General features: G+C 39.7%; 1 protein-coding gene across 1 annotated transcript in view; it reads left to right on the forward strand.

Moving 5' to 3' along the window:
* Window positions 1–11,874, forward strand: part of LOC106876083 (RNA exonuclease 1 homolog) — a 42,462-nt gene that overhangs the window by 19,301 nt on the left and 11,287 nt on the right. The window contains exons 5-6 of the mRNA XM_052975966.1: window positions 6,786–6,923; window positions 10,008–10,271. Of these exons, the coding sequence (XP_052831926.1) occupies window positions 6,786–6,923; window positions 10,008–10,271 (402 nt within the window). The remainder of the gene's footprint in view (window positions 1–6,785; window positions 6,924–10,007; window positions 10,272–11,874) is intronic.

Consider the following 11,874-nt stretch of genomic DNA (forward strand, 5'->3'; position numbering starts at 1 on the left):
GCTCTCTTGAGAATTTCTTAACAATGTAGGCACAGGAGTGGCTTTGTGGTAAGAAGCTTGCTGCCCAACCACATGGTTCTGGGTTCAGTCCCACTGTGTGGCACCTTAGGCAAGCGTCTTTTACTTTAGCCTCGGGCCAACCAAAGCCTTGTGAGTGGATTTGGTAGACGGAAACTGATAGAAGCCCATTGTATATATATATGTATGTGGCATGTAAAAAGCACCATCCAAACGTGGCTGATGCCAGTGCCGCCTGACAGGCTCCCATGCTGGCGGCAGGTAAAAAGCACCCACTACACTCTCGGAGTGGTTGGCATTAGGAAGGGCATCCAGCTGCAGAAACATTACCAGATCAGATTAGAGCCTGGTGCAGCCTCCTGGCTTGCCAGTCCCCAGTCAAACCGTCCAACCCATGCCAGCATGGAAAACAGACGTTAAACGATGATGATGATGATATATATATATATGTGTGTGCTTGTGTTTGTTCCCCCACCATCACTTGACAACTGATGTTGGAATGTTTACGTCCCTGCAACTTAGCGGTTCGGCAAAAGAAACCAATAGAATGAGTACTAGGCTTACAAAGAATAAGTCCTGGGGTCAGTTTGTTTGAGTCATATGGCTCAAACAAGTAAAAGAATACGAGAATGTATGCATCAACTGAAGACAACAACAAGTATAACCTCAGTCTAATAACTGAAACAAGATATATATATGCATGTATGTATAATGTATATATTATATATGCATGTATGTATAATGTATATATTATATAGTAAAAGTGTATATGTGTGCTAGCATGGAATATGGCTGCTAAATGATTGTGTTGATGATATATAACATAATGTGTGTGTGTGTGTGTAATGGATGAATATATCTGTGTATATGAAGTCTGCGAACTTGAGATTGACTTTTACCAGTTGACCTCTGCCCCTACACATTGTGACAGTCTAGCCCCTACCACTAAATCTAGAACCTTCACTGTCACTACAGCAAGTGGCCTTTGACCTCCCTCCTTCCAACCTCACCAGCTATTATCATCATTACAATCACCATCGTTGTGGTTAATGTCCATGTTTACCAATATGCAAGGAACACGAAATTATAGGTGTGCCTATTATTAGATTTCATCACATTTGTTTCCCTCAACTCACACCATCCCCCATTTTCCATATTTCATTTAGCTCTCCTTCCCCACTGCCACCACTATTTGGTTAAATCTTTCTCTCTCATTCACTTTCTCTCTGTTTCTCTCTCACCAAAAATCATTCCCCCTTCCCTCCTTTCCCCATCAGTTAAAATATTTCAACTATGACCTCCACTCCCATGTCAACTTTTTGTAAAGCTGATTCAGTCGTTTGGAGCAGTGGATAGGGGGGGGGGATGTTAATGAGAATGAAAACATTTCACCTAAAATTGCATCAGACCCAGAAGCTCATAGATCTTCTTTTATTCATTCAGTTATTTTTAGTAGCTTATCTAACCACAGTTTCATCATTCAGAGCATGCAAAAAGGGATGTTTATAAATAATAATAATAATAATAATAATAATAATAATAATAATAATAATAATGATGATGATGATGATGATGATGATCCTTTCTACTGTACATAGAGGGCCTGAAATTTGTAGGAGGGAGTAAGTTGATTTCATCAACCCCAGTATGTAACTGGTACTCATTTCATCAAGCCCTGAGAGGATGAAAGGCAAAGTCAACCAAGGTAGAATTTGAACTCGGAGCATAAAAAGCCAGAAGAAATACCACTAAGCATGTTATCCAACGTACTAACAATTCTGCCACCTCACTGCTATAAGAATGATAATAATAATAATAATAATAATAATGATAAGAAGGAGGGAAATCCTTTCTACTATAGGCACCAGGCCTGAAATCTTGTGGGATGGAAGGGTTAGGCAATTCCATCAACTCCACTGTTCAACTGATGCGTATTTCATCGACCCTTGAAAAGATGAAAGACAAAGCACACCTCGGTAGGATCTGAACTCAGCATTTTATCCAGCATGCTAACAATTCTGCCTGCTCTCCACCTAAATGATGATGATGATGATGATGATGGTCGTGGTAGTAACAATCTTTTCGTTATTAGTCTCAAGGGCTGGCAAAAATCATTGAACAGGTGACCTACAAATGAATGGGAAACAAGTTTTCCAATGATAAAGAGAGTAGAAAATGTTATACAATTAAAGTGGATACAAATTGAAAATTAAAAAAAAAAAACAAACAAATAGTTGGATGGAATAAATAAAAAGTATAAAAAAAACACGGTAATTAAAATTGGAAAATGCACATGAGTATGAAAGAGTTAACTTGGTCCCCACCACTTGGTCACTCATGCCATGGCCTGCTCACTCACCATCATTGTTCACACTTCAGTATTCTACATCCGAAATAATCCATTAACATTTTGTGAGTGGGTGAAAGAGGAAACAACTAATATCCTTTGGATATATTTTATTTCATTGCAACATTTTCCTATTATTTTTACCTCCATCCTGTCTTTTAAGTGTCTCCTATCTTCTGACCCCAGTTTTTCCTCTGAAACCAGTAATTAACATATTTCCTCTTACTCCACAAATCTGTGATCCTGAGTATGAGGTCCTGGCTTAACCTTTGAAGGACAATAAATTGTTAATAGTTCTAAGAAAAGGGCACCATTGTTCTTTGGAGAGTTTACTCTTTCCGTCTTGGCGGGGACCTCATCTCTTTCCTTCTTTACACTCTTCCATATTGTTTGGAAACCTCTTTTTCTAGTCACCTCCCACTCCCCATCACAAGACAGAATGATACTGATGGTTAGCTTTGTAAAGACTAAGGTTTACCGCTGTTGTTTCTGTCAGGGCACATCTCATCCCTCCCTCTGCATCAATGTTAGTCATGGCTTGAGAGAATGGGTCCTGTGACCTAGTAAGCCCCTATGAGGTAATATCCTCCACCAATTCTGAATCTTTGACCAATGGTGGTTACAGGATGGTTACCTCCAGATCTTGTTGTGGTGGTTGTCATCTTTTGTCTTTTGTAACTCATCATGGTCAAAAGCCCTCAAGTGATTCTTGGTACCACATGTGTAATGGTTAGGTCTTCTGCTCTACATTGCCACTGGCCTTGTGGTTTTGTGAGGGTCATAAGGGTTTTTAGGTCCCTATTTACATCCCTTAATGAAATGTAGTTTCTCATTACTTCAGTTTTCACAACCTGTCTATATCATGCAACAAAGGCACAGAATAAGACAGTTGGATGCAGCAGTTTGGATGCTGGTGATTTCACACGGCTGACTGGACGTTCAACTTGTTCTCTTGACAGTGTGTTTTGGCACTGGAGGCACATGCACACACACACACACACACACACTGAAATATTCTGATAGAGAGAAAGAGATTACAGTTTATTAATTAGAAAGAGATTACAGTTTGTGAATTGAACCTGATTGACATAACACTTTCCATCTCTTGTCACGCATAAAGCGAGACAAAGATGGGAGTGGAGAAGCAAAACAATAGAATCTCTGATGTCAAATCCGTTTCAAATCAGTGATGCTCAATAGGCAGCACCATAAAAGGCATGTTTGAGGTGAATGTCATAACTGGATGTATACTGCAAACTATTCTCTTGTAGCCTGAAACAAGTGTATAGCAGGTATGGTGCTTACCACCACAGCCCATCTCAAAGCTTTGTCCTTAGCCCCAAAAGCAGGCAGGCAGTGCTATATGGTTTTCACCTCATTCAGTAGGCAAAATACGGTCCCTTACATTGTCTTGTGCCTGTTTCAGTTCATTTTTGAGGGTATATTTGTTTGAAACATAGGTTCATCAACTTTCTTCTTTCCAACTCTTGGAGAAAGCAGAGAGAATTAAAATACGGCCATGCCAACCTGGCATCTCCATCAGGAACCTGCTCAAATCCAGAATCTCACCATTAGATGTGACATTTTGCAAACCTGTGTGTGAAAAACTATGTTGCTAGTGTTTCTGTTGTTGTTGCTGTCTTAACAAACTCTTGTTTGTGTCAGTAACACACTCAACATGATTGTTTTTTTTGTTGACATGATCCTGTTTCTATTTATAATCTTTTCAATTTTTGCGGGATATCTGTACAAATATATTTGGATTGTTGAACAGGGCGGCTACATCTATCTGGTTGACATTTTGTAGTAAATGTCACCTAGTGAAGAAGTTATTTTCAAAAGGTTCTTTTTTTTCTGTCATAAATACAACAGAAGAAAGATAAATAGAAAATAAAAAGCCTCGTGGTCTTGAGATGACACTTTTTATCTTTTGATTTCAATGAGACACATACAGAGTAATCTAGTTTCTGAGAAACAAATAAAGACTGGAACACAAATAAAATTACCTTCCCAACACAATAAACAACAGCAACAGCAATAAAATTTTCAAATTTTGGCACAAGGCCAGCAATTTTAGTGTAGGGTGGTAAGTCTATGACGTTGACCACCCCCCAGTACTTGACTGCTGTTTATCTTCAAATCCTGCCATGGTCAACTTGCCTTTCATCCTTTCAAGGTCGATAAAATAAAGTACCAGTCAAATACAGTGGTGAGGGAGGAAGTGGGGGCGGGGGGCAGTGTAATCTGACCCTCCCCCCTCAAATTTGCAAGTCTTGTTCCAAAATTAGATTTATTATTATTATTATTATTGGCAGAATCATAAGCATGCCAAACAAAATGTTTAGCACCGTTTTGTCTGTCTCTAGGTTCTGAGTTCAATTTCTGCTGAGGTTGACTTTGCCTTTCATCCTTTCAAGGTTGATAAAATAAAGACCAGTCAAGTCCTGGGGTCAATGTCATTATTATTATTATTATGACTCGGGTTCAGTCCTATTTCTGGTAGAATTTACATGGGTGGCAGGTTACTACCTCTAACCTTGGGTATCCACTGGCTTTCAATAGTACTTAGAACCCGCCTGATAGTCTTTCCTGTCCCTAAGAGGCAAACTTTCTGTAGAAGCTCTACAAAATATTCTATTATTATTATTATTATTATCATTACCTCTGCCTTAGCAAAGGTGGAGGTATTGTTTTCAGTCGCATTTGTTTGTCTGTCCATGGACAAGATATCTCAAGAACTGCTGGATGGATTCAGATGAAACTTTCAGGGATGTTTGTCCTCTTGACTGGCACAAACTGATAAGATTTTGGGATCAATCTGGTACTGGACATGGATTCTGGATTATTTTTCCGTTTTTTTTACTTAATTTTTGAGAGCGGTCAGGTTCATTTTTAGTATTCTTGTTTGTGAGAGCAACTGAGTTTATTTCAGGTATTCTCATTTAAAAAATCATCTCCGGCTAATCGTTGAGAGGACATTGGTCTTGCCTTGGCAGAGGTTTGCGCTCTCTGAGTGCTCTTATTATTATTAGAGCCACCAAGAGAAGCCTTCAGTGTAATTTCTTGGCTTACTAGAAGTAGTAGCCAGTTTCCTTTGAACTCTCCCTCTATTATATTAAAGACAAATACATGGAAATAACACATATGAAGTAGACGTGGATAGCTTTTAGAAAAACAGTACAGTCGTAATATTTAGGAGTGCTATGCACCAGTGACGCAATATTGTTGTGCTACAAGTCTGGTTAGTGTTGTTGACACTCCTTCTCTCTCTCTCTCTCCTATTTCCCATTGATTTTTGTTTGACTCAGCTGTCTCTCTCAACTTGCCTCCTTCCAGTCTTTCTCATTCAGGTAATGTCATTGTCCTGTCCTTTTTGTTTTGTGCCTTTCCTACCTGAAATTTTTATTCTGTGGGTTGATAAGGTTTGTCGTCCGCCTTCTTGTGTGCACACTTAACACGTTGTCTCTCATTGTGAGAGCTATCACCAGGTAAATCAATGCTGTTTGGAATTTAATTAAAAGTTCTTTTCAATAAAATTATGATGGTTAGTTATAATCAAGTATATGAATACTTCAACATTTTACTGTGGAAATCAGATCCGACCCCTCAAAATTCCTTTAGCCTTAAATGCAGAAACCAGTTTGATATACCAATCTAATTTTTTGGTTGAGAAATGTCATGTTTTGAAACTATTTTCTCTTGAGATATGTCAAGTTTATGGAGACAACGTGACTTGTAAGAAATATTTCAACAGCTCATCTTGGTTTTTCATGTTCAAAATGTCAAATGAAGAAACAGGGAAATTTTAAAATCAGAAACGAGGAAATCCTGTGTTCCCACTTTGACAGAAGAACATCATCAGTCTTCAATTTTTTGTGAATATTTTATAAAATAATAATAATAATAATAATAATGGATTCAAATTTTTCTACAAGGGCAGCAGTTTGGGGGGAGGGAAGGAGTCAATTACATCAACCCCAGTGTTCAACTGGTACTTATTTTTTTCAACCCCAAAAGGTTGAAAGGTAAAGTCGACCTTGGTGGAATTTGAACTCAGAACGTAGCGACAGGCGAAATACCCCTAAGCATTTCGTCCAGTATGCCAACGATTCTACCAGCTTGTCACCTTAATAATAATGAAAATAATGATAAGGTGGTGAGCTGGCAGAATCGTTAGCACGCCAGGTGAAAATGCTTAGCGGCATTTCGTCTGTCTCTACGTTCTGAGTTCAAATTCCGCCGAGGTTGACTTTGCCTTTCATCCTTTCAAGGTTGATTTAACAAGTACCAGTTACACACTGGGATCAATGTAATCAATTTAATCCCTTTGTCTGTCCTTGTTCGCCCCCTCTATATTCAGCCCCCTGTAGGCAATAAAGACATTCATAATAATAAGAATAATAATTTGTTTCGTTTCCAGAAGAAAGTGGTATTACCAAAGCTGCAGTTGAAACTTCCAGACATGTCTATGCCAGAGAGTTGCAATATTAATGTGTTTCGCACTGTGGCTGGTACAGCTGCTAAGACACAAAGCAGAGTGGCACATGTACCCAAAAAGGTAAGTTATAATCGCAGTCATAATAATGTTTGTTTGTTTGTTGCAACTCTTGTTAGTGTGTGTGCTTGTAGTAGTGCTGATGAAGTTTGTCATTATTTAAGCTGGTGTTTTGCTCTAATTAACAACATTCTAATGGAAGATCACTTTGAAACAGAAAGTTTGTACCATCGCACCAGAGGTGTTCTCCTGTAGGTTGGTACTGGAATAGTTATGGACATAGTGCAGCAGACTTATGCTAAGAGGCATTCCAGCCATGGTCATCTTTTTCTTTGCGGTCTGTGGTGGATTTTACTCACTGGTTAGAATCATTCATTCTTTGAATGGTTCATAATAATTTGAGGGCAAAGAATGAAGCCAAGCATGGCAATGAGGTTCTGCCAGGAACCACAGAGTTGCAGAACAAACAGAAAATTCCCAGAAAAGTGCATGACTCAACTACTCAAGGCAAAAAAGTATCCATCACAGATGACATTATAGGATAGAATAACATACATGCTTATACAGCTTCCATTTTTATTTCCGTCTTATTATCATATAAGCTTGCCAACAGAATGGCTTCATGTTCAGTCCCACTTCATGGCACTTTAAGGCAAATGTCATCTGCTGTAGCTTCAGGTTGACTAAAGCCATGTGAGTCAATGATGAGAGTTGGTGACAGGAAGGGCATCTGGCTGTAGAAAATCTGCTTCAATAAATTCTATCTGACCCATGGAAAAGTGGACATTAAAAACGATGAGGTTTATTTTTGAGAACTGTGTGTGAGTGTGCCAGTCATCACTTCCTCTACCCTATCTTCCCACCATTCAGTCCCCACTCCTATACCACCTCTATCTATCCCTCGCTCTTGCTGCCTCCACCCATTCACCCTTCCCATTTTTCTGCCCCCACTCTCTCTTCTCTTCACCTTCTTGTACCTTAAGGCCCCACCCTGATACATCGTCACACCCATCTTTATCTCTCTTTTCAATTCCATCCCTAATACTCGCACTCAGTGAATGGGGATTTTGGTCTTACGAATTACATGGCACCCTCACACACACACACGCCAAAAGGCTCCATCTGGGGTAGACTTTTAGTCCAACTCGTGCAGAAGGTTGTTGGGCCCTCAGTCTAAAGTAAGATCGTAAGATTAAAGAACTTATTAAAAAAAAAGAAGTCATGAGATAACATCAGTAATTCTTCCTCTGCAGGAATAAAATTCGTTTGGAAATTTATTAAATCAAAGCTTCGCCCGATTTTTCGTTTATACGGGTGGGGTGGGGGTGAAAAGTGTCGCGAAAGGCCTGGTTGGAGGCCCAACCTTTCGAGTTCTTTTACAGAGCTTTGAAAAACTGAAGGACCTCTGCAATAAGTGTGTGAATCTGCTGAGAGGGGGAATATATTGAATGAAATCATAATTAACTGATCCTCCTGTGTTTTCTTTTACCCAAAGCCAGGAACTTTTCAGCACTCTCTCCTACGCACACACACACACACACACATATGTATAGATCTATGTGTGTGTATCTTATTGTGTGTGTATGTTTTTATGTATGTGTAGGGTAAGGTTGTGTGGTTCGAAAGTCCGCTTTGCCAGCCATGTGGTTTTCAGTCCCACCAACATTTAACACGCTAAGATCTGAAATATCTACTTGAACAAGTTTGTTCTCTATGGCCCCAGGTCACCAAAGTCTTGTGATGTACTTGGGAATCGAAACCCACGTGGAAGCCAGTCATGCGTGTATTCTCATTCTTAGTTCAACCACAACTTGTTTATCTATATCTTAATAGACTTGTATTGCACTGTATTTGAGTGCGCGCCCGTGTGTGTAGAGAGAGAGAGATACACAAGTGCACCTGGTGACACCGCCACCGACATTCAACACGTTAATATCTGAAGTATCTCCTTAACGACAGATGATTATTGTACTCAAAACGGGGATAGAAGAGCTGTTTCTTAATTTTATCTCCTTATATAGAGAAATTTCAAATCAATCAATCCCGCTTCCTCCTCTCAACTCTCCCTGCTTTCAACAATTGTCACAAATAGCTTTTCTTCTTCTCTCCTCCCCCCCACCACACATTTTTTTTCTCCCTCTTGCTCGTTTTTTCTTTTCTTCTTCCTTCTCTCATTACTTCTATCTCTTTCCCTTTCTCTTTCTTTAAACTTTCTTCTCTTCTTCCCTTTTCTCACTCTTTCTATTTCTACTGCCATGTGTAGCTTTTTTTTCTTTTAATTAAAATCCTCGTTTTTTTTTCTCGATCCACCACTCTCACTTTTTTTTATTTCAATTTTTTTCTTTTTGTTTTCCTGGAAATTTTCTCTTTTTTGTCATAAATATATTTATATCCCTCATTTTTCATCTTTCTTTTTTCCTTATCTTCTCCCCCCCCCCTTTCCGCAACTCCTTGAGAAAGCATGACTCCTCTCTCTCTCTCGTGATGCATCTCCTCCTCCGTCTCTTTTATACCTTTCTTTTTAACCTCCACTTCCGGTTATTATGATGTCAGCCGAAATGACGTTTCCAGGAAGTGATTGAGGTTGGTTGTTAGCGCTCTTCTGATTGGTCGTTTCACCCGACGGCATGGAGGCGTGGTTAGTCACGAGGGAGGCGTGTGTTTGCGTTCATGTCCTCTTTATTATTATTATGTGTCTACACACTCCTCTGTGTGTGTGTGTGTGTGCTGTCGCGTGCGTCGTTTGCGTTTGTACGAGCGCGCGTGTGTGTGTGTGAGTATGTTGTGTGCGCGCTCGCGCGTGCTGACGTGATCGGACGTTGTTTCCTTACGCAACCATTCCTTGTTGTTTGTTTGTTTGTTCGTTCTGTTTCGCTGTTTTCCTTTCTTCCCTCGTCAGTCATTTCGCTTCGACTCTTCGCAACATTCTCACACGATTCGCTTGAGTCGCTCGGTCGTTCACCCGACTTTTTTCTTATTTACCCAACAAGTACGATCGCTTACTTTTACATTTAATCAACTCCCCACACAAGAGACTGTTTTGTGCTGTGATCGGAGAGCCCCCCCACCTTCGAAACAACTTCAATTCGAACCTGAATCAGAACAAATTTACATAGAAACAAAGTTTCCCTGACTTTTTTTTAATTATTATTTAAAAAACAAAAAAGAAAGTTCAAACAAACAAACGTCGACAATTATCACAAGAAGACTAAGAAACATTTCGTCACTATGAACGTGGTCATGCTGGAGCCCCCACTTTACCAACACGGCCCTGGGCCCTGGTTTCGACCGGCTCCCTTTTATTGTGGTAGACGAAGTCACTGTGCTTGTAACATGTGTTACAGGGCCAACGGTGGCGGTGGTTGTTCGCACCAGGTGTGGATAAACATGTCACAACAACGAACACGCCAGGTAAACAAATTGGGATTTCTTTGTGATTGTTAATTGCTATTTGTAATTATGTCATCTCTCTCTTTCTCTCTCTCTCTCTCTCTCTATGTATATATTTATATATATGTGTATATATATCTTTGCCAGTTGCCTGTATAACTTGCATTTTTTAGATTTGAACATTGAATGGGGTGTTTGTATGAAAATATACTTTCCCCGAAAGATTGCCCCCCCTCCACACACACATACATACACACACGCACACACAAAGATATTGATTGTTTTGGCGGCCTTGTGTTTTGTGGATGTGTGTGTATAAGCGATGTAGGTTTGAATTATGAATATAACATCATAGACGTATATATAGAAACTATGTATTACTCTACGTTGACATTTGTATACAAAACATACATTATTACCATAACATGATCATAAAAATATAATTCCGTTATTTGTGCGATTGTGTGGACAAAGAGACATTAATACATATGTGGACTGTTTAAAGGGTACACTTGTGTGTGTATGTTCGTAGCCCACGAGGTTTTATTATTATTTTAATATCACCTGGAAGTTAGGGCTTGCGATATTTGTTTTGGTTCTTTACTTTCAGAGTTCAAATTCCGCCGAAGCCATATTTGCTTTTCATACTTTCGGGGTTGATAAAATAAAGTTGCAGTCGATTACTGGGGTCGATGTACTTAAATTGTACCTAAATCAGAAACGTGTTAAATTAGTTGGGAGTTGAGAGACAACGTCAGCTACTTTTAGAATGATGGGATCAATATCGTTTAATAGGGATTTTTTGTTGGGAAAACGTGGTTTGAAAAGGGATTTCTGGCGTCTGCTTTCATCTTGGGTGCAAGGGGGTGCGTAATCTGTCTCGTAGTGCATAGACATTACACATCCTTGTGCCCGTTTCAGCTGAAACGGGTGGGGCACAAGGATGGTGTTTGTGTGGTGTGTAACACGCTAATTATAAGAACAGAATCTGTTGTTGTAGTGGTAGCAGTAGTAGTAGTAGTGATGGAGAGAGAGAGGGAGAAGATACAGAGGATGAACGAGTGGCTGTTTTGTGTTGATGTAATCAGCCAGTGCGGATGTCCTTTGTTTTGCATGTGGTCAGATTCTCATTCGTGTGAGGGATGAGGGTGGAGACAGCAACAACAAGTAATCAGGAAAAATCTGTTTCTGGTCCTGAAAACCAGCGAAAAACCCCAAATATCTGTGATGGATGTTTCGCCAATGTACTCAATGTCCTCGCTCGCCCGCACAGCAACACAACAAATACATGAGGTATGAACGAGGAGTTTGTGTGTGTGTGATAAATATATGCGCTCGTTACTTACATATGTTATTCTACATATACACACACACGACCTCGCGAGGAATACACTACCCCCCTCTCTCTCTCTTCCGTATTTCTGTCCTCCGCGCGCTTATCACGTGCATCTATTGTTATTTCTGCGAATGGCAGAAGAGGATGTGGTGGTGGTGGTGGTCTCTGGGTATTTTGTTTTTTGTTGTCGTTTGGGATGGGATTTTTAGAAATGGTTGCTCTTTGAAAAAAATAATAAAGCATTATATATATAAAAAAAAAAAAAGGCATGACTACAGATGTGTGCCC

Source organism: Octopus bimaculoides, chromosome 23, assembly GCF_001194135.2.
Source record: "Octopus bimaculoides isolate UCB-OBI-ISO-001 chromosome 23, ASM119413v2, whole genome shotgun sequence".
Taxonomy (NCBI): Eukaryota; Metazoa; Mollusca; class Cephalopoda; order Octopoda; family Octopodidae; genus Octopus; species Octopus bimaculoides.